This window comes from Tripterygium wilfordii, chromosome 14, assembly GCF_013401445.1.
Source record: "Tripterygium wilfordii isolate XIE 37 chromosome 14, ASM1340144v1, whole genome shotgun sequence".
Taxonomy (NCBI): domain Eukaryota; kingdom Viridiplantae; phylum Streptophyta; class Magnoliopsida; order Celastrales; family Celastraceae; genus Tripterygium; species Tripterygium wilfordii.
Genome location: NC_052245.1, coordinates 10787318 through 10807726, shown reverse-complemented (window position 1 = coordinate 10807726; position 20409 = coordinate 10787318). Strand labels below are relative to the sequence as shown.

At 36.6% G+C, this 20409-nt stretch overlaps 3 protein-coding genes across 3 annotated transcripts; all 3 read left to right on the top strand.

The window, feature by feature from the left end:
* The first annotated feature begins 934 nt into the window (after window positions 1-934).
* On the top strand, window positions 935-6876 carry LOC120014515 (probable methyltransferase PMT3). Its single transcript, XM_038866484.1, has 8 exons — window positions 935-1273; window positions 2220-2686; window positions 2788-2952; window positions 3077-3259; window positions 3799-4393; window positions 5136-5248; window positions 5385-5605; window positions 6221-6876. Exons 2-8 carry the CDS (start codon window positions 2417-2419, stop codon window positions 6537-6539), a joined length of 1866 nt encoding a protein of 621 aa, XP_038722412.1. The 5' UTR covers window positions 935-1273; window positions 2220-2416; the 3' UTR covers window positions 6540-6876.
* A 1381-nt stretch (window positions 6877-8257) lies between these two features.
* On the top strand, window positions 8258-11453 carry LOC120014513 (putative pentatricopeptide repeat-containing protein At3g23330). The gene is made up of 2 exons (XM_038866483.1): window positions 8258-10886; window positions 11009-11453. The coding sequence occupies exon 1, from the start codon at window positions 8334-8336 to the stop codon at window positions 10665-10667; it is 2334 nt and encodes a 777-aa protein (XP_038722411.1). The 5' UTR covers window positions 8258-8333; the 3' UTR covers window positions 10668-10886; window positions 11009-11453.
* A 1516-nt stretch (window positions 11454-12969) lies between these two features.
* Window positions 12970-20240, top strand: LOC120014517 (casein kinase 1-like protein 10). Its single transcript, XM_038866486.1, has 14 exons — window positions 12970-13664; window positions 13782-13822; window positions 14048-14117; window positions 14260-14408; window positions 14490-14585; window positions 16382-16452; window positions 17434-17495; window positions 17601-17664; window positions 17747-17831; window positions 18240-18366; window positions 18504-18577; window positions 18680-18740; window positions 19353-19486; window positions 19669-20240. Exons 1-14 carry the CDS (start codon window positions 13589-13591, stop codon window positions 19951-19953), a joined length of 1395 nt encoding a protein of 464 aa, XP_038722414.1. The 5' UTR covers window positions 12970-13588; the 3' UTR covers window positions 19954-20240.
* The last annotated feature ends 169 nt before the right edge of the window (window positions 20241-20409 follow it).

The following is a 20409-nucleotide window of genomic DNA, read 5'->3' as shown; positions in this document are numbered from 1 at the left end:
CAACAAAAGTTTAACCAAACACCACACAATATTCAAGCAGCATATCTGCTACTAAAATTATCAAGCATTTTTGCTATCACCAATTCTGTTGACATATCTGCTACTTTGTAAATGTTTTACCAAACTAATCCTATGTTTGGTTGCATCTTTTCGGTCGGAACCAGAACGTTGAATTCTGTTCTTCAAGTGATTCCTTTGTTTGGTATGACATACATTACCGGAACGGAACGGAACGTTCCATTCCCGTCATCTCAAGAACTTATGGTTCCTATCTCCCCCTAAAGAATCTATGGTTCCAATTGGAATGGAGACTTCATAACACATGTAATGACAATTTTATCCCTGATCACAGACAAATACCGACCCAAAAATTGATTCTTCTTGACCGTGCTGAGAGATAATTTGTAGACAAAGAAATTGTATTTTTTTTAATTGAGGCAGGATGTCTTTATTTTAAAATTAAACAAAATTTAATTTTTTGTAAAATATAGAAAACTGTGATGTCCTCCTCTTGTTGGCCCAATATGAAAGTTATCATTAAACAATTTTTGTTTTTGAGGAAAAAGTTATCATTAAATAATTATCCAACTAAATATAATACAAGATTATCATATGAGTATAATATGCTATCAAGGATAATATAGTTTTTTGTCATTTATTGTCATTCCTATTCTTCAATGTTTTTATCACAATTTCTTCACCAACCAAACATCAAAATCATTAAAATTCTCATTCTTGTTCCCGTTCTCATTCCTGTTCTCATTCCTATCCTCGTTCTCATTCCCACGACTAACCAAACATAGCATAAGGATTATATGCAATAGCAACAAACAAGATGAGTAGGATGGGCAAAGCCCAAAAATTGCGCCCTAAATACTAATTTACAAATAAAAAACCCCATGATTTAAGTATGTAACATGATTTTGTAGGAAGATTGTAGCAAAAGATTGGAAATTGGAACCACTCTCTGTCGGAGATTTACCAGCAGAAGCACCAAAATTTAAGAGATTTATTTGACAGCGACGAAGACGAGATAGAGGAGCCTTAACTACCTCAACGTAACGGGTGCTTAAAGTTTCTCATCTACACACACATACCCAAAAACAGTAGCTACTTTCTCTCCCAAAGTAGAATAACAAAAGCAAAGTCTCGAGATTAGTATATTCCTCTTTCGTTACTTGATATTTATACACATAGAACCCTCTCCGGCTCAGAGCTCCGGTGCAACTCTAGGGGTCTCAATTTTCCATTTTGGTTATTTGGTTCTAACCCAGTAAGCTTTCTCTCGTGCTTGTTTTCTGTGGTTGAACTTCTTGGGTTTTGCTCGAAGTATAGATTTTTTGAATAATCTAATTGAAATCCCATCTGGGTTTTTGATTCGATTGTTGTTTTTCTTTTTAATGTATTCCTGTTATGAATTAATTGGATTTTTTTCAGTCTAGTTGGACAATTTGGTTTGTCAGTTTGGCTGATTCATTGATGGATTTTCAATGAAAGGAGTGGTTTTGCATCGGATGTTAGCGTCAGATCTATGACTTTTAATATTACTTAAAGAGTCGGCATTGCAATTGTTCTTCTGTGTTCTCGTTTACATTGGTTCTCAATGGCAAAAATGGTGTTTCTTTTTCTGAATTGTTCATTAATTGTATGATCTTTATTTCTTAGTTCAATGGCATTAATGGTATCTCTTATCATTGTCTTGTTTTTGCTGCCGATGCTTATGATAAGATTGCAGGAGTAGGACCCTTGTATTTTCTTTGTGTGTGTTTGATGGATACATAACTGAGTATTCCCTAAGACCCTTCTGTGTCATGTCTTCTTCAACTTACTGCTAGAGTTATTTGGCATCCTCATATGGTTTGTGAAAGCTCTTCTTTTAGTAGCTTCGGTTGCTTCCATTTCACCATGGTTTTCCATAGTGATCTGATCAGGTTTGAAATGGCTGGACTTATTGTTCTATTGTCTGGATTTTGGGATGGTGGTACCTAAAATTAAGCTAGCCGTGTTTATCGGTTCTGGTTTTGATCTCACATAATTTGTGCTGCTACCTTGAATTTTTATTTTTGACTTTGATTTGAAAATTTTCAATTCCCACAGGCGGTAAAAGGATTCTTTCGATTGTTTTTTGAGTTTTCCACTCTCTGTTATAAGTTATAACCTTTTTTTGTGCATACATGCTAAAGAGCCCCGCTGATAATTGTTTTCTTGTCTTTTCACAGGTTAATCAAAGCTGTATTTTACTGTTGGAACCGTCACATTTTAAATCTTGATAGTAAACAACGAAAGTGAATAATATTTTGAATTAGTTATTTCTAAGCAAATTAGTTTTAGTGCAATGAGATCTGCATTGTGATCTCTTGGTACTTTAACTTTAATTGGATAATTTTGATTGAAAATTTCCATTACTAAATAAAAAATGAGGGGAAGATCTGATGGAGGCCAAAAGAAGCGTTTGATCACTTCCGTGTGTGTTGTCACTTTATTTCTGTGCTTTATTTACCTGTACCATGGATCAATTTTCGGCTCTAGCCATGGTGCATCAGCTTTGGAATATGGCAGCAGATCCTTAAGAAAACTTGGTTCATCTTATTGGGGTGGGGATGATTATGCCGATGGTAAGCAAGATGATTCAACGAAATTTGGGCGGGAAGACAGGGAAGATGATATTATACCTAAGAGTTTCCCAGTAAGTTAATTCAAAGCAGAACTAGGTTTTAGCACCTACCCTTCCCCCGAATTGTTTTGTGTATATTGATGTCATGTCCGTTTTTGATCCTGTTTTTGAAGGTTTGTGATGCCCGGCATTCAGAACTAATTCCCTGCTTAGACAGGAACCTCATATATCAAATGAGGTTGAAGCTAGATCTTTCTTTAATGGAGCACTATGAACGGCATTGCCCTCCTCCAGAAAGGCGGTACAATTGCTTGATTCTGCCTCCACCTGGTTACAAGGTGCTTAAATCATTAAGTTGCATTCAAATTTATGTGATAAATTTTTTTTGTCTTATTGTGATTTCCTTGACCACTAAGGCTCATGCGATAAGTTACTGTTGTTATAATACCTGTGGTGTAACAGATCACAATTAAGTGGCCAAGAAGTAGGGATGAAGTATGGAAAGCAAATATTCCTCATACACATCTTGCACATGAGAAGTCTGATCAGAACTGGATGATTGTCAAAGGTGAAAAGATAAACTTTCCTGGGGGAGGCACACATTTTCACTATGGAGCTGGCAAGTATATTGCTTCAATTGCAAATGTAAGGCTACTAACTCTTGACAAACTCAGCAAAGTGATCCCCAATTCACAATATGGTGGTGAAGGAAGAAGCACTTTTTTCATATAAAAATTTGAATCCAGTTGACTACTAATCAAATCTTTGGTTGACTATGGCTTGCATGTGCAAATTTTGACAAGGGAAGAACAATTTTGAAAGAAAAAATGAAAATGGTGTTTATTTTGCTAATAGAATTATTTTTTCTTCTTATTGCTTTTAGCCACTTTTATCATGATATTATGAGCATTGTATCATCGTAAATTTCGATTGAAAGTTGTTAGTGGGTAGTCTATTACTTATTGAGCACAAAAGTTCAGCAGTGTACATGATCATTGCTTTTTTTTTTTCGATTTTGGGATTGCTGAATTTTTTAGACCATGATGGTTCACAAAAGTTCAGCAGTGTACATGATCATTGCTTTTTTCGATTTTGGGATTGCTGAATTTTTTAGACAATGATGGTTCTCAGAACTTTCTTATACTCTGGATTAATTTATTAATTTTATTATGTTTTAATTGCAGATGCTCAACTTTTCAAACAATAATATAGATAATGAAGGACGATTACGAACGGTACTCGATGTTGGATGCGGCGTTGCAAGTTTTGGAGCTTATCTTCTTAATCATGATGTTATAGCAATGTCCTTAGCACCCAATGATGTGCATCAAAACCAAATCCAGTTTGCCTTAGAAAGAGGAATTCCAGCTTTTCTAGGTGTTCTAGGGACAAATAGGCTTCCTTACCCTAGCAGATCTTTTGAGCTTGCACACTGCTCTCGTTGTAGAATAGATTGGCTTCAAAGGGATGGTATCCTACTTCTTGAGCTAGATCGGGTACTCCGTCCAGGGGGATATTTTGCCTATTCATCTCCAGAAGCCTATGCACAGGATGAGGAGGATCTCAAGATATGGAGAGAAATGAGTGCCCTTGTGGGTCGGATGTGTTGGAGAGTAGCTGCAAAGAGGAATCAAACTGTTGTCTGGCAAAAACCCCTGTCAAATGACTGTTACATGGAAAGAGAACCTGGTACTCAACCTCCCCTTTGCCGTTCTGACAATGATCCCGATTCAGTATGGGGTAAACAAATGGAAGCATGCATCATACCTTACTCTGACCGTGAGTGTCTTCTTTTAAGCTGCTGTTCTTAGCGTCATTCTAGCTGATGGACTATGAACTATAAATTGTTCTAATTTTTCCTCATTGTCTTTTTGTCCCTTTGATCAAGAACGGTATATATTATATAGACACTTCTTACGTAATTAGTTCCAAAATTTCGTGTTGGAATATGATCATGCTTGATATGTGAAATTGTTATGGTTTATGTGCCGATAATTTATAAAACAACGATTAAAAGTTTATCAAAGACTTATCGATAACGATGAAGTCTTAGAGGGATTATGCTTTTATAATGCTAAACTAGGTTCTAGCAAATGTGTTGAAGGATATAGGCTGCCCCGTACCATCAGTTTTTGTAATGGGTAAGGTCTGAGTACATCTTGCCTGTTCCCGACCTCACCCACTACGGGAGCAATTGTGCATGGGTATTGTTTACCTATTTAAGTTTGACATAGAGTATTCCACTCTATGCTGGGTAGCATCCTTGATTTTCTTTCTCGATAATTGTTCATCAAGGCTATCAACTACTTGTTTGTCGAGCCATCAACTCTTTTTTAGGACTTGTTTGGTGCAACTTCCTTGAATTTGAGACTACTAGATAGTCTGTGCCTTTCATCTTTCAGTATACTTTTTGTGACTGACTTTCGTTTAATTGAATAAGTTGAAGCTTAAACTTAATATTTTAGATTATAATCCTTGTTGAAACCATATGCTGAGTAAACGTTTCTTGTTTTTCTTTCAGATGATCACAAAGTGCAAGGGAGTGGATTAGCTCCATGGCCAGCTAGATTGAGTAGTGCTCCGCCACGTCTTGCTGATTTTGGCTATTCAGAAGACATGTTTGAAAAGGACATGGTAATTAGAGGCTGCTTTATTTAGAGCATATTTGTTTATTTTAGAAATGCCATTGTTTGCCCGTTTAGATGGTTCCATCATTCCGTTACTAAATGCATACAAAGACTTGTGCTTAGGTGTTGCTGATTTAATGCAGGAAATGTGGCGACGGAGGGTGGAGAGTTATTGGAATATCTTGAGTCCAAAGATTGAATCAGACACCCTGAGGAATTTGATGGACATGAAAGCAAGCATGGGTTCATTTGGTGCAGCACTGAAGGGCAAGGATGTCTGGGTGATGAATGTTGTACCCGAGGATGGTCCGAATACCCTAAAGCTGATATATGACAGAGGCCTGATAGGCACTATCCACAACTGGTATGCAAGTCAGCTTTCCGAACTACATTGCAACATTTGCTTTTTTGGGTTGACGTACATCTACTTTAACTGAATTTTCTGTTCTCTTTAAATTTTCCATGTTCTGCATGCGAAACCTTCAAACTATTATCGGACTTGCCACCACTTGCCTTCCTAGGTCGTGGTGGTCAACAATCTAAGATAGTGTGGCCATCCTCCTTTTCTGTTGGCTAAGCCAGTAGTATTACTTGTTTCTAATCTTTTCAATTACTTCAGTAATCGAATGCAAAACTTCGAGGGTAGGGTTAATTTTATGACTTAGGGATGGCAATAAATCCATCACCAGATCGTAGATATTTCCTATAGCTTCTTGCTGCAAAAAAGAAATGAATTTTTTCATAGCATGTGGTAATAGGTGGCATAGAGTTCTTGCTCGAGCAATTCTGCTCAAACAGTACCAGAGTAGCTTGTTTTAACTTTTTGGTGGTGCCTTTGTTTATTTATTTATTTAAAGTTATTTTACCTCTGTGGAATCTTTAAGACTTTAACCATGATTTAGTGGGGTGAGCATGAATTTGAATGACCTTGAATTTGGTGTATTTGTTTTGTGATTCACTGGAGAAATTGTTTTGATAGGTGTGAAGCCTTCTCAACATATCCTCGGACCTACGACTTACTCCATGCTTGGACAGTCTTTTCTGACATTGAAAAGAAAGGCTGTAGCGCTGAGGATTTGCTGCTTGAGATGGACCGCATTCTCAGACCCACTGGTTTTGTCATAATCCGGGACAAACAGTCAGTGGTAGATTTCGTAAAGAAGTATTTAACGGCATTGCACTGGGAAGCAGTGGCAACTGATTCTAGTTCAGATTCAGACCAGGATGGAGATGAGGTTGTGTTTGTAATCCAGAAGAAGTTGTGGCTGACAAGTGAAAGTGTCCGAGAAGCAGAGTAGATAACATATTTGCATTCATTCCTAGTTCTCTTTGTATTCTCTGCTGATCCGAGGGACGAAGAAGCATCTCCGGAGCAGTCATGCAGTAAACAATTTCATTTTGTAGCATTAAGAGAATGCCACTTTTTTGTTACTTATAGTTGATAAGCCATAAACTACCAGAATGTATAGGTTTTCAATTTTTTTACCTCTATTGCCGGCTTTTGGTCTAAATACCCAATGTAATCATCCTTGTTTCATTTTTTTACCAAGGCTGTACCTTCTTTGATAAAACAGGAAGGCAAAAATGAGAGACAAAAATGGTATTCGGTTCTGAAATTTACACTCTTTTTTACACATTTGCTCTTCTTCATTGATTTGGTTTGCTAGGGAAGTAATAGCAGCTGTTGTAGTGTTGACTGCCCTTCCTTTGTTGAAAGGCTGGTGATTCCTGCCCTATTGTTCTACATTTATAGAAGTTAATATAAATGAATGTGAATTCTAAATATGTACTAATCCCGAACATAACCGTTATTTTAAAGTTAATGGCTCCGTTTGGTAGAGCGATTGTATTGATTTTCAACGTTAATTGTTAGACTGTGGAAAAAAAAATTGAACTTAAAGTTATGAAATAAGCTATCAGGTGTTTTGTGAATTAAAAGTTGTTTGTAACTTATAAGCTATGGAATGAGTTGTGTAGTGTTTGGTTAATTGAATTAATTGACTTCACTATTTGCCATATACTTATTAATAAAATCATGATTTTTTAAGAAAAATGTACTCTAAATATAATTGATTAAATCTAAGTACAATAATAATATACTAATGAAATATTTTTATCATGTTTTTCACAAGGACATGACTTGCATGTGTGAACCACCAAAGAGGTGATATCGCTAGTAAAAAAAAAACAATATATGAAGTTTGATTTGCGAAACCATAACAATATATGAAATAAGCTATCAGGTGTTTTGTGAATTAAAAGTTGTTTGTAACTTATAAGCTATGGAATGAGTTGTGTAGTGTTTGGTTAATTGAATTAATTGACTTCACTATTTGCCATATACTTATTAATAAAATCATGATTTTTTAAGAAAAATGTACTCTAAATATAATTGATTAAATCTAAGTACAATAATAATATACTAATGAAATATTTTTATCATGTTTTTCACAAGGACATGACTTGCATGTGTGAACCACCAAAGAGGTGATATCGCTAGTAAAAAAAAAACAATATATGAAGTTTGATTTGCGAAACCACTCCAGCATTTTTTTTGTTTTTACTTTTATTTTGTTTATTAAATTATAAGTAATTTGAAATTTATTTTATACAAAAAAATTTAATAATAAATATAAAATAATATTCATAATTTATAAACTACCATAATCTTAAAGATTCGCTAAACACTCCAAAGCTTATTTAACAATTTATGAGTTAGTTTTTTTTTTCTTTTTCATAACTTCTCAGTTAGCGTTTAAAATCACAAGAAAACTCGACCAAATGAAGCGTGTAGAATATCGAAAACTCTATATATCCCTAATAATTTCTTTCATAATTACATTGACTTTCGTTATTACATTATCTAATTATATTGAATTTCATTATTACATATCTAATTATATGTTATATTTGATTATGACTGAATTTATTAAAAATACATAGCGTTCCCTGTTGAATATGACAAGGAGTAGGAGTTGGGGATGGTTTGTAGGCCAAAGTCAATGAACTGAAACAATTGAACTGGCCCACGCCCCTAGGATTTGGGAGCTCCGCAGCGCTCCTATGCGCATTCGCGTCATCGCCAAAATCCAATGTCTTCTTCAACACAAAACCTTCTCAAAATCCTCCTCAGAGACTCCAACTCTATCAAGTCCTCGTCCCAAGCCAAACAACTCCATGCCCAAATCATCCTCGGGTCCACCAACCCCAGCACTCCCGCTCTCTCTTACATCTCCACACTCATTTCTGTATACTCAAATTTGAACCTTTTGCACGAGTCAGCCCTCCTTTTCAACAACCTCCGCTCACCGTCCTGTTCCGCCTGGAAATCCATCATCAGGTGCTACACCTCCAATGGCCATTGTGCTCAATCCCTATCTGTTTTTACGAGAATGATGGCTTCTTGTGCGTACCCTGATCACAATGTCTTTCCTTCTGTCATAAAAGCGTGCACCTTGTTGAAGGATTTGAGGCTTGGTGAGACGGTCCATGCCTGCGCCATCAGGCTTGGTGTCGACTTTTATTTGTATACAGCTAATGCATTGATGAATATGTATGCTAAACTTCAGGGCCTAAATGGGGGTAATGGGCAGGGAATTCATCTCTGCAACATGCTCGACGGAATGCCTGAGAGAAAAAGTAATAGCGAACTTAGGAATTGCTTTGCTAGTTCTCTTCGATTTACTGATAGAACTCCGTGCAATTATTATGGGAACTCTACTACAGGAGAGGCTACTTGTGATGATTTGAATAATAATAATAATATTCATGAATGCAAATACGAATTGGAGAAACCGTTGGTAGGTATTGATGATAATGCCAAAGAGAATCAAGTCAGTGTTATGTTACCGATGGACAGTGTGAGAAAGATATTTGAGACAATGCCAAGAAGGGATGTCGCTTCCTGGAATATTGTGATAGCTGGGAATTCACAAAATGGGATGTATGAAGAAGCTCTTATAATGATTAGGGAGATGGCAAATGCAAATTTGAAGCCTGATAGCTTCACTTTGTCAACTGTTCTTCCTATTTTTGCAGAGTATGCAGATGTTGTTAAGGGTAAGGAGACTCATGGGTTTGCCATAAGGCATGGGTTCGATAGGGATGTCTATATTGGAAGTAGCTTAATTGACATGTATGCAAACTGCACCAGAGTGGAAGATTCATGTCGGGTTTTCAATTTATTAACTCAACGTGATGGCATCGCCTGGAACTCTCTTATTGCAGGGTGTGTGCAAAATGGTTTCTTTGATCAAGGGCTGAGATTATTTCGGCAGATGTTGGAGGCAAAAATTAAGCCCATGCATGTATCCTTTTCTAGTATCATGCCGGCTTGTGCTCACTTAACCACACTACATTTAGGAAAGCAACTCCATGGATACATCATTAGGTGTGGATTTGATGCTAATGTGTTCATAGCCAGCTCACTTCTGGACATGTATGCCAAGTGTGGACATATTAGGATTGCTAAGTGGCTTTTCGATAAAATGGAGGTACATGATACAGTGTCATGGACAGCCATAATTATGGGAAATGCATTGCATGGACGTGCCCATGAAGCCATTTCCTTATTTGAACGGATGCAAACAGAGGGGGTGAAACCCAATTATGTATCATTTATAGCTGTATTAACTGCTTGTAGTCATGCTGGACTGATAGATGAAGCTTGGAGATATTTCAATAGTATGACGCAGAATCGCGGGATTGCTCCAGGCTTAGAACACTGTGCTGCCATGGCAGACCTTCTTGGTAGAGCAGGAAAATTGGAGGAAGCTTATAAGTTAATCTCTGGCATGAATTTTGGGGCAATGGGAAGTGTTTGGTCAACATTGTTGTCTGCTTGTCGAGTCCACAAAAATGTTGAATTGGCTGAAAAGGTTGCTGAAAAATTATTTAGGGTGGATCCTCAGAATATTGGAGCTCATATTCTTTTGTTCAACACATATTCAGCTGCTCGGAGATGGAAAGATGCAGCAAAGTTGAGAACTACAATGAGGGATAAGGGGATGAAGAAGAAACCTGCTTCTAGTTGGATTGAAGTTCATAACAAGGTGCACGCTTTTACTGCAGGAGATACATCCCATCCATATTATGATAAAATAAATGAGGCCCAAGATCTTCTGTTAGAGCGGATGGAACAAGCAGGGTATGTTCCTGATACAAGAGAGATCATTCAAGATGTTGATGAGGAGCAGAAGAGACACTTACTATTTCGTCACAGTGAGAGACTAGCCATAGCATTTGGCCTTATTAGCACTCCTGCTGGGATGACAATTCGGGTAACAAAGAACCTTCGGGTTTGTGTGGACTGCCACACAGCGATCAAATTTATATCAAAGATAGTACAGAGAGAGATAATTGTTCGGGATAATAGCCGTTTTCACCATTTTAATGATGGAAGGTGTTCTTGTGGAGACTATTGGTAACAGGGCATAGTTAATTAAATTTATCTCAAGACATAGCTCGATTAATACAGTACCATAATTTGTAGGCTCATTTTGTTTTCTGATAAGAAATTCAAAGTCACCTTGATTGACACAGTCTGAGAACATGTAGCAATGACAAAGGTTCAGAACACAACAGTGGCAGCCGATCAGGGAAATTCCTGTTTCACCTATCCCTAAGCAAGCTGCAAGAGAATGAAGGTCCGCGTAACTTTAATTTTTTTTCCTTTTCTCCCGAAGATATTCGACATCAAAAGTCTCTTATGTTGTTCCATTGTAGTCCATCAGATGCATTTAAACTCTGCATTATGGTTCTGTTATAGGTACTTTGAGAATAAGTGTTCGGCTGTTGCAGCACGGATGGAGCAAGCGTTGGAGAGTGGAGTATTCTGGTGCCAACACCACAGCCACAGGTATCAACCATGAAGAGGTTTGCAGCAGCCATATCTAGCTCCAGTGCTTCTGATTATCATACAAAAGGTACCAAGCATAGAAGATCCAGGACCCAATTGCACCAGTGGGGTACCTTAAATCTGTAAGTTACATCTTGGCATTGTATACGGTAAATCCGTCTGTCGTAACTGAAAGATGATTCTCTTTTCTTTTAAGTTATATTTAATTTGTAAAGCTCTAAGCACAAATAGAGGGTGATGTTAGGCCAACAGTTTGGAAGCAAACTCATTTTCTCACCAAATGTTTCAACAGATGATGATTGGTGTTATGGGCCCTCAACAATTTATTTTGCCTAATCATAAGCAAACATATGAACTTGACAGTCTCGGTTTCTCAATGTACCAGCTTAGATTGTTGAACACATGACAAGACCATGTCATTAATTCTGCATTTTCTGCTGATTCTCTGGTCAGCAAATGAATTTTGTACCAAGCTCTTGGTGTTTTCCAGGTACGTAAACACTTTTCAGTAAAGTCAAGTCACCAATATATACGTATAGGACTTGGAAATGGTAGCCTGCATATATATATATATATATATATATTTATCGTTATCAAAGAGAAAATATGGTGAGATTTCCACTCTATCAAGCCCTACATTCACAAAAAAAGTCTCATCTTCACAAGATAATATTGATAATATTTGCTTTCTGAACAGTCCTGGTTATTGCTTTCCAATCCACAATGTTTTTTTTGGTTTATTTTCCACAATCATAGACTTCTCTTTTTATTATAAATTAAGTGGGTTGAGTAACCAACTAACCATGTCTTAAGGTGACTTAGCCAACAACAATTAGCCATCCCACCAAAAAGGAAACTAATTCGGTCCCACCTGTAATAAACTGTTTTTCTTTTATATATATATATATATATATATATATATTGAAACTGGGAAGGGATTCGAATACAGTATATATATTAAAACCACAGCTGCTGAACCTTTAAATGGATCAAACCACAAGGGTTGTATAATAAATATAGCATTTTCCCCTAATTTAAACATACTACTATCTATGCAAGTGAGCCGTTGGTTAATGATAATCACTTTGCATGTAAGAGACCGACTCATCCATTAAGGCGTGGATTCGAGTCTTGTCCCCAAATCCCTTATTTAAAAAAAAATACTACTATATATAAATTTTTTTAATTTAAACACGTAATATCAACTTCACATGAAAATAATCATTCTACTTTTGACAATCAATAAGCTCAATAAATTTACATGTAAGCAAGTAAAATGAAATTTACATGTTTCACGTGCTCGTCAGCTTTATTTTTGTCTTTGCGTTCTATACCTCCACTTCGACATAAACGTATTACTATCACAATAAGATTTGTGAATGGTAATCACTTCGTTCAATTGACATTGATAGATGGTTCCCCGATGCCTCCTATTATGATTCAATAGTTTAGATACAAGTATGATCATATGAACGAATGGATCACTCCGTATAAAAAGTAACTTGCAGCATACATTAAATGTACCCGCTAATCTGTATTGATGTGATGTAATAAGTTTGTTTTAATTAATTGACGGGATAGAAAAACCAATAAGGGGTGGGAAAATTAATTTTTAAAATGAGAATCAAATGTCAAATCACACACAATTCAAAGAATCAAATGTCAAATCATATATAAAATAATAATAATAAATTAAAGTAAATAATTAGGGGTGGGATAACCGATTTGTGGGGGTGAGAATATTTTTTCCGTCGTGGAAACTTACATTTTTTATAAAATAAAAACAGCAAACAAAAATTAATTTTCTTTTAAACAAAATCCAAAAAATATCGTCCAACTTTCTTGTCGTTTTATAATCCCTCTCCCTCTGTCTCCCTCTCTCCCTAGTTACTCCTTTCCTCGCCCAGAATCTCAAAATATTTCTCGTGAAAACTTACCCAGATCCGAAGTTCACCCTCTAAACCCATTCCCTTATTCTTGCCGCAAAACCCGTCCCCTACTGGATTCTCTCTCTCCTTTCTCAACAAAAAAGCACCTCTCATTTCCCTCAAAAACCCTCCTTTTCTCTCCACTTTCTATCCCCAACTTTCCTGAGAAAATCGCACTTCCATCATTCCAATCCGATGCTTTCGATTAATTGATTCTGTGGGTTTTGCTTAGTTTTTGAAGCTGCCTCTTGCTTTGCTTTGTGCACTTAGATTATTGATCGGTTACAAGAGCTCTATATTCTTATTCATCCTTTTCTTTCATATTTGGGTTTTTATTTGATTGCTCGACTTGGGTGTACAGTGATATGCTCGGGTTATGTATTATTGTGTTTGTATATAAATTTGATGGATCTGGGAGGTACTCTTGACGGATCGGCAGCTAGGTTTTCTAATAGTGGCTTACAATAAAGGAGGAGTTCCGGTTTAATCCATGCATTGAATTGGATTGTGAACTAACTTAGCGAAAGAGGGTATCTATTATTTTTTGTAGTTTGTTGAGATCATGGATCATGTAATCGGTGGCAAATTTAAGCAGGGTCGCAAGATCGGCAGTGGATCATTTGGTGAACTCTATCTAGGTATGGCAGTTCTGTCTGCAGTGTTCACTTTACATGTCAGAATGATTAGATGTTATACTATGATTGTTTGAAGTTTTTTTTATCCTATTAATGGTTACTTTGTTGGGTTTCTTTCAGGAGTTAACGTTCAAACTGGGGAGGAAGTGGCTGTCAAGCTGGTATGTGGTGGACCTAGAAATTTTTTTGCACGATTGTTTGTTTGATGGTATCAAACTACATGTATTCAATGTTGCAGAAATCATTGCATTTGAATATGTCACTTTTTACATCCAAAATAATAATAATGTTGTTCTATAAACGTTTGTAGCAATTTTAGAGTTTATCTAAGCAATAGTTCAAAAACTAGTATTTGTTTTCAACCTGTGCTGTTCTTGTTGATCCAGGAATCAGTGAAGACCAAGCACCCTCAGCTTCATTATGAGTCGAAATTGTATATGCTTCTTCAAGGAGGAAGTAAGTTACTCATTTTGTATCTCTTTATGTTCATTGATGTGATCTGTAATTTCTAGAGCCATGCGTACTTTTGTTTTCCCATTTTTGTGTATTCATTTCGTTTTTACCTCTTTCTAATTTTTTTTTTAAAATTTTCATAAAGCTGGTATTCCTCATTTCAAATGGTATGGGGTGGAGGGCGAGTATAATGTTATGGTTATTGACCTTCTCGGGCCAAGCCTGGAGGACTTGTTCAATTATTGCAATCGGAAGTTCTCGCTGAAGACGGTTTTAATGCTTGCTGATCAGTTGGTGAGTGTGCCTATCCTTCTGAGGACGGCGTGCTTGGATGAATAACTATCATACTTATGCTTGTATTTTTGCATTATGTAGATAAACAGAGTCGAGTACATGCACTCACGAGGTTTTCTTCATCGTGATATAAAGCCTGACAATTTTTTAATGGGCTTAGGGCGTAAAGCAAATCAGGTTTGCTCATTCACTTATTGCTTTCCAACTTTGCATGTGTTTTGGCCTACATATACGTGTTTATTTGTAAATATTTGTGTTGGGCAGCTCTTTTATACTGAACTAGTTATCATAGAAGGTACATTTACAATATGACATGCCACATCCCAAAGCCTCCAATCTTATTGATGAAGGAAAAGATGATGGTTACATTTATCTCTGTAAGTTGGGCGACAACTATGTCACTGAAATGATGGCCTGCCCTTCCTTATAGTTTTCTATTGTGAGTACTTTCTTATGTTCCCCTCAAATAAAAAAGGGACCTTTGTTCTAAATAATGCATTGGCACTAGTAAGAATTGATAAGACTACAATGCTGGCAAACATAGTTGAATCTATAGTGGATTGTTTGGAGTGATTCTTGATATACGCTGCTGCCAAAGATGGTAGTGAAGGATGAAGCACGGTTGCTAAGTTGATGGAAACATTGTTACCTGTGTCTTGTGTTAATGCTAAGTTGGTGGACCTTTTTTTGATGTATTCAACAGTTTGTTAATGTCATGGATTTGATGACAGAGATGCTACAGGAAACTATGAACCCGTGGGGGAAAAGTATTCAAGTCCGAGCATCAGAGAGCCCGTGGATGAATTTTTTTTGCGTACCGGAGAGAAGTTAAAAATGGTGTCTTCTAATTAAGTATTGAAAATAAAAGAAACAAAAGAAAAACTAGATCCAGTGTAATAGAAAATTCACCAGGAGTTGCTTTGATAGTATTTTAGGATGTCACAGAGTAAGGGTGTCCATTTGGTTTCCTCTGCTGAGTAAGAGAGACGATGTATAATCTTGGGACACCTATTTTTTTCTTGCTTTTTGTGTCTGTTTGCCAGATGGAGCCTTTAAAGTTTAGGCATGTTCTGGAGATGGTATAATCTTTATGGAGGAAGATATCTTATGTCCTCTTAAAAAAATTTTGACTGCAATTGGACTTATATTTTGCTGCTTAACTTGCCTGGCTCCAGTAATTCCCAAAGCAGATTGTTGTTTGCTGTCTATTGCTTGTGAGCTGAGGGGTTAAAATACATCACACAACATTCACCAAATACCTATGCTATGTTAAAAAATGTTGTCCAGCTAAGTTCTTGTGCTGGAACCATAATTGGTAGGTACTGAATGTCAAGAGTTTGGGTGTGTTACTCGTGCATTTTTTATGATAAAATTCTAGATTGTGGAAGATAGGATCATCAATGAATATATAAAGTTGGATGTGAAAGAGCTACATAAAGATTTTTATTTTGACCAGTAGAACTTCCAAACATTGATGAAAGGGTAGCCATTTTACTTGGTTGAGGTGTAATATGGGAAAAAACACTGAAGAAATATAAAGAGAGAGGTGTCTAAAACTATGCTGCAAAATTTTGTTCCATTGCAACTGACGATGCTTTGAGCCTTTGACAATTGCTTTGATTAACCATGGGTGTTTTAAATGTGAAGTTATTTTGATGTGGATGATGATGAGTTGAGATGTGGATGTTTGGGGGAGAGGTCTGAGGAGTTGGTTTGTCACTGTATGAACTGAGTTATCTGAGCGCAGTTATTAATTGATCATCTTGAGCTACATTACTCACTTTCTTGCTAATGGATAGCAAGAACACGTCTCTGAAATTGTCTGCTAAAAATGTTTATCTTTGAATTTATGGTGCCATTTACCTAGCTCATTTTAGTTTGCACCTTTGAAATTTGATGAATTTGCATTTGCAAGATCCCGTAATTTCAAGTGTTGATATATTCTTGCAAATTCCCTTTTTTCCCAAGAACAGGTTTACGTAATTGATTATGGTCTTGCAAAGAAGTACCGGGATCTTCAAACACACAAGCATATACCGTACAGGTAACAGACATAGATTTTCCATGAGTTGGCCAATGTACGTTATGACTGCATTATTGGCCTGTTATTTGAACCCCAAATTTTATTCAGGAAATATATTTTCTAAGCTAGCACTGCTTTTCCCATGAATTCACTTGCAAACTGGGAATAATTCTTATCATTCCTTTCGTGGTTTTCCCTCAGTTGTTTTGCTGGGTTTGTGCAGTTTACTTCTGTATACTTGGTATTAGTCCTTATTAGGATTTTCAGTATTTATCCAAATGGTGTTAGCCTGGAGAAATGGAAGGAATTTATGTGATGCTTTCTTGCTTAATTTTGTTTGTGTTCTATATTTTATTCTCTTGGGTGACATTTGACCAAATTAGCTTAACGACGATTAGTTGAATCCTGCTTGTAAAGCCATCGAGCTTTAAGCCTAAAGGTCTCATCTTACATTAGAACCATGAAAGATTTAATTTGCAGTATCTGGTGATGAATTAATGCTTTCGGACTGGAGCTATATGTAAAGAAAAGCAAACAAAGACTTTGAATAGTCTCATAGTTAGTATTTATGAGTAATTGAGGATTAGATGGAGCATATTGTGACATAAGAAAAGGCAAACTTGTTCAATTTGTAGGCATGTGATGTGGAAAATTTAAATTGAGCAGTGTTGTTGATTTGTTGGTCACTTGTATCTTGCATGTTGGTTGGAGTTCTAGCGTTCCCTAAATAACTATTGATTTATGGTTACATATTAAAATTGTTGGCATCTCAATTTTTATATGTTTTATCCTTCATTATGATTTCATGCCATTTCGCCATTTAGTAGGAAAAGTTTACCATGATGATGTGTTGCAATCACATTGCCATGTCTTCTGAAATATTTGTCGTTTATATGAACATACTGAATATGACTATGATTCTTGTATTCTTACATAAGCCTTTTTTGATGATGTATCATGAATAATCCTCACACACACACTTTCTCGCATCCTTCTTCACAGGGAGAACAAGAATCTCACAGGAACAGCACGCTATGCTAGTGTTAATACTCATCTTGGGGTTGGTGAGTGAACTCATTTCAACTAATGATTGATGATTACTACTCTTTAACAAATTCAAGTTCTTTTTAACATACATTTGATCTGTTATGATCCTATCATTCTTTCAGAGCAAAGCAGACGAGATGATCTGGAATCCCTTGGTTATGTGCTGATGTATTTTTTGAGGGGAAGGTAGGCAACTGAACTCTTTTGTTTCTACATCTCTTGAGCTTGGATGCTCCCTTAGCTGAGTTTTAATTATTCTTTGTCTCAGCCTTCCTTGGCAGGGTTTGAAAGCAGGTACTAAAAAGCAGAAGTACGACAAGATTAGTGAGAAGAAGATGCTTACTCCAATTGAGGTCAAAACTTAAATTCCTAGCATCTTCAATCCACCTCTCAACCCATTCAAAATTCCCGTGTTTCACACCACTCTCAATTATTTGAGGAATGTACAATATATTTTCGAGAGGGGATATATTTAATTATTCAAAATTCTTGAAACGTATAAAGTTACTACAGGAGGCACTCTTGATGTAGATTTCTCTGTTCTTTTTTATTTTTTAAAGCTTATCTCTTAAAAACTAATTTCCTGTGTATTTGGAAGGCACTCCCTTATGCCATTCTTACTAAATTCTTTTGCCATCGAAAAAAAAAAGAACATACCGGAGTCCATTTTAATATTCTAATTGTTAGCTCGACCTAATGCATCTGTTAGTGGACTAAACATCTTCAACTGAATATTTGATGTATCATTGTATACTTAACAGGTTCTTTGTAAATCATATCCATCTGAGTTCACATCTTATTTCCTTTATTGCCGATCACTGCGGTTTGAAGACAAACCAGATTATTCATACCTGAAGAGACTTTTCCGGGACCTGTTTATTCGAGAAGGTTAACTTGCAGGATTTTAAGATATTTTACTTGGATATAATATTAAATTATTTTCCCTATTTTTTATACTGAATTTTCCTCACAAGCTCTCGGAACTTAGGACCTATTCTGAGAATCTGAAATTGTAATGCTTGCAGGTTATCAATTTGACTATGTATTTGACTGGACCATATTGAAGTATCCGCAGATTGGGTCTAGCTCTAGAGTACGGGTCAGTATTTTGTAAGATGTTGATTAGAAGTGAAACTGCACAGCATATATATCTTTAATCATTTTAAAATTCTCATCTCTCGCCTTTGTTCTTTTTCGACAGCCAATTGCCAAACCAGCTATGGCTCCAGGACCATCTGTAGAAAGAATTGAAAGGCCCTCAGGTAGGTTTGTTCTCTGAGGAATGCTGAGTGCAATTTTTTGCCCTTATAAACTCTTAAGTGCTGGTTTATAGTTGTAATTCTCCTCATATTGGCTTGTACTCTTCGTTCTATAGTACTTGGTGTTGTCTCTCCGTTCAAATTTCAAATTTTAGATTTATTCTTCTATGAAGTCTTTGGATTTTTACTAGGGTTTCACTTTACCACGCTGTGTTATCTTGAGTATAATTTATTTCCTGAGAGAAGACAATGTCCTATGTCTATGGCTCCAGGACCATCCGTAGAAAGAATTGAAGGGCCCTCGGGTTTGTTTGTTCTCTGAGGAGTGCTGAGTGCAATTTTTGCCCTCATTCATAAAAAAGTGCTGATTTATAGTTCTCATATTGGCTTGTAGTACTTGGTGTTGTCTGTCAGTTTAAATCTTTAGATTTATCCTTCTATGAAGTCTTCAGATTTTCTAGCGTCGCTTAATGGGGTTTCACTTTACCATGATGCTTATCTTAAATATTTTTTATATCCCAAGAGAAGAAAAAGTCCAATTCAATTTTTTCATGCCATGTTAACATAGATTGTATATTTATCATGTTAGACATCTTACTCTTGTATTTCATCTAGTGGGACAAGAGATTCGAGATCGATTCTCAGGTGCAGTTGAGGCTTTTGCTAGAAGAAATGGCTCTGGGCATGGTCTACATGGCGATCACTCTAGACAGAGACCTTCAGATGATGTGCCACCATCCAAGGATGTGGTAGGTGTTGGCAAATAAAACTAAACATTGACGTATAGTGTACTGTCACTTGTATTTTGATAGGGTGTTACCTTTTGCTCCTTGAATATTCTCTTTTATTCTGCCTAATGGAAGTTTTGTAGACTTTTTAACTCTACTTCTTCTATGTTGATCCTGTTTGTCTCAATTTTTTCACCTATCAGCATCCTGATTCAGAGAGGCCTCGCTCTTCGTCACGAAATGGCAGTTCTTCTAAGAGAGCAGTTGTATCAGGCAGTCGCCCAAGCTCCTCTGGTGAGCCTACTAGTGAGAATCGGGCAAGCAGGCTGCTCTCAAGCACCGGACGTGTATCTACAACCCAAAGGGTTCAGCCTGGATTTGATTCTAAATCTTTGTCTTTTACACGTACTGGTGCTGCGAGAGGTGGTCGTGATGATACTCTACGGAGCTTGGAGCTCCTGTCAATTGGTACGGGAAGGAGGAAATAGGCGACATATTTATTGTATTACATGGCAATGAACCCGTGGAAAGGATTGAAATGCTGAAATGAAGTTTCTGTCATGGCTTTGCCTATCACGGCAGTAACCTGTATATGTGCATGCATTGTTAGACTAAACTCTAAACCCCGAACATTATCTGGAGGGTACGTCTCTTCAGGGATTCTTTGCCACTATAAAGCCTCTCCAAGATTCATACAAGAAAGAGATTTTGTTGTTCGTATATTTGACCCTTGTAATAAAAGCCCTGTTGATGTTATTATTTTTTCTTCACAAAAGCAAAACTTCTTTGAGACAGACAAATAGGTATGTGTGTGTAATGTTGTATGATTTTTAGCTGCAATATTTTGTCGTATGCTGGAGCAATGACTCATCACTTGGTGCATTTTATCAGCTGTGCATCATTTGTGTTCTTTTGAGCAAGAATGAACCAAGGTTAGTCATCGA

Coding starts and splice junctions, on each gene's coding strand:
- LOC120014517 (XM_038866486.1), top strand. CDS start 13,589: ATGGATCATGTAATCGGTGGCAAATTTAAGCAGGGTCGCAAGATCGGC. Junction 13,823..14,047: donor AGGAAGTGGCTGTCAAGCTG/GTATGTGGTGGA, acceptor TTGTTGATCCAG/GAATCAGTGAAGACCAAGCA. Junction 14,586..16,381: donor TAGGGCGTAAAGCAAATCAG/GTTTGCTCATTC, acceptor TCCCAAGAACAG/GTTTACGTAATTGATTATGG.
- LOC120014513 (XM_038866483.1), top strand. CDS start 8,334: ATGTCTTCTTCAACACAAAACCTTCTCAAAATCCTCCTCAGAGACTCC.
- LOC120014515 (XM_038866484.1), top strand. CDS start 2,417: ATGAGGGGAAGATCTGATGGAGGCCAAAAGAAGCGTTTGATCACTTCC. Junction 5,249..5,384: donor ACATGTTTGAAAAGGACATG/GTAATTAGAGGC, acceptor GATTTAATGCAG/GAAATGTGGCGACGGAGGGT. Junction 5,606..6,220: donor ATAGGCACTATCCACAACTG/GTATGCAAGTCA, acceptor TTGTTTTGATAG/GTGTGAAGCCTTCTCAACAT.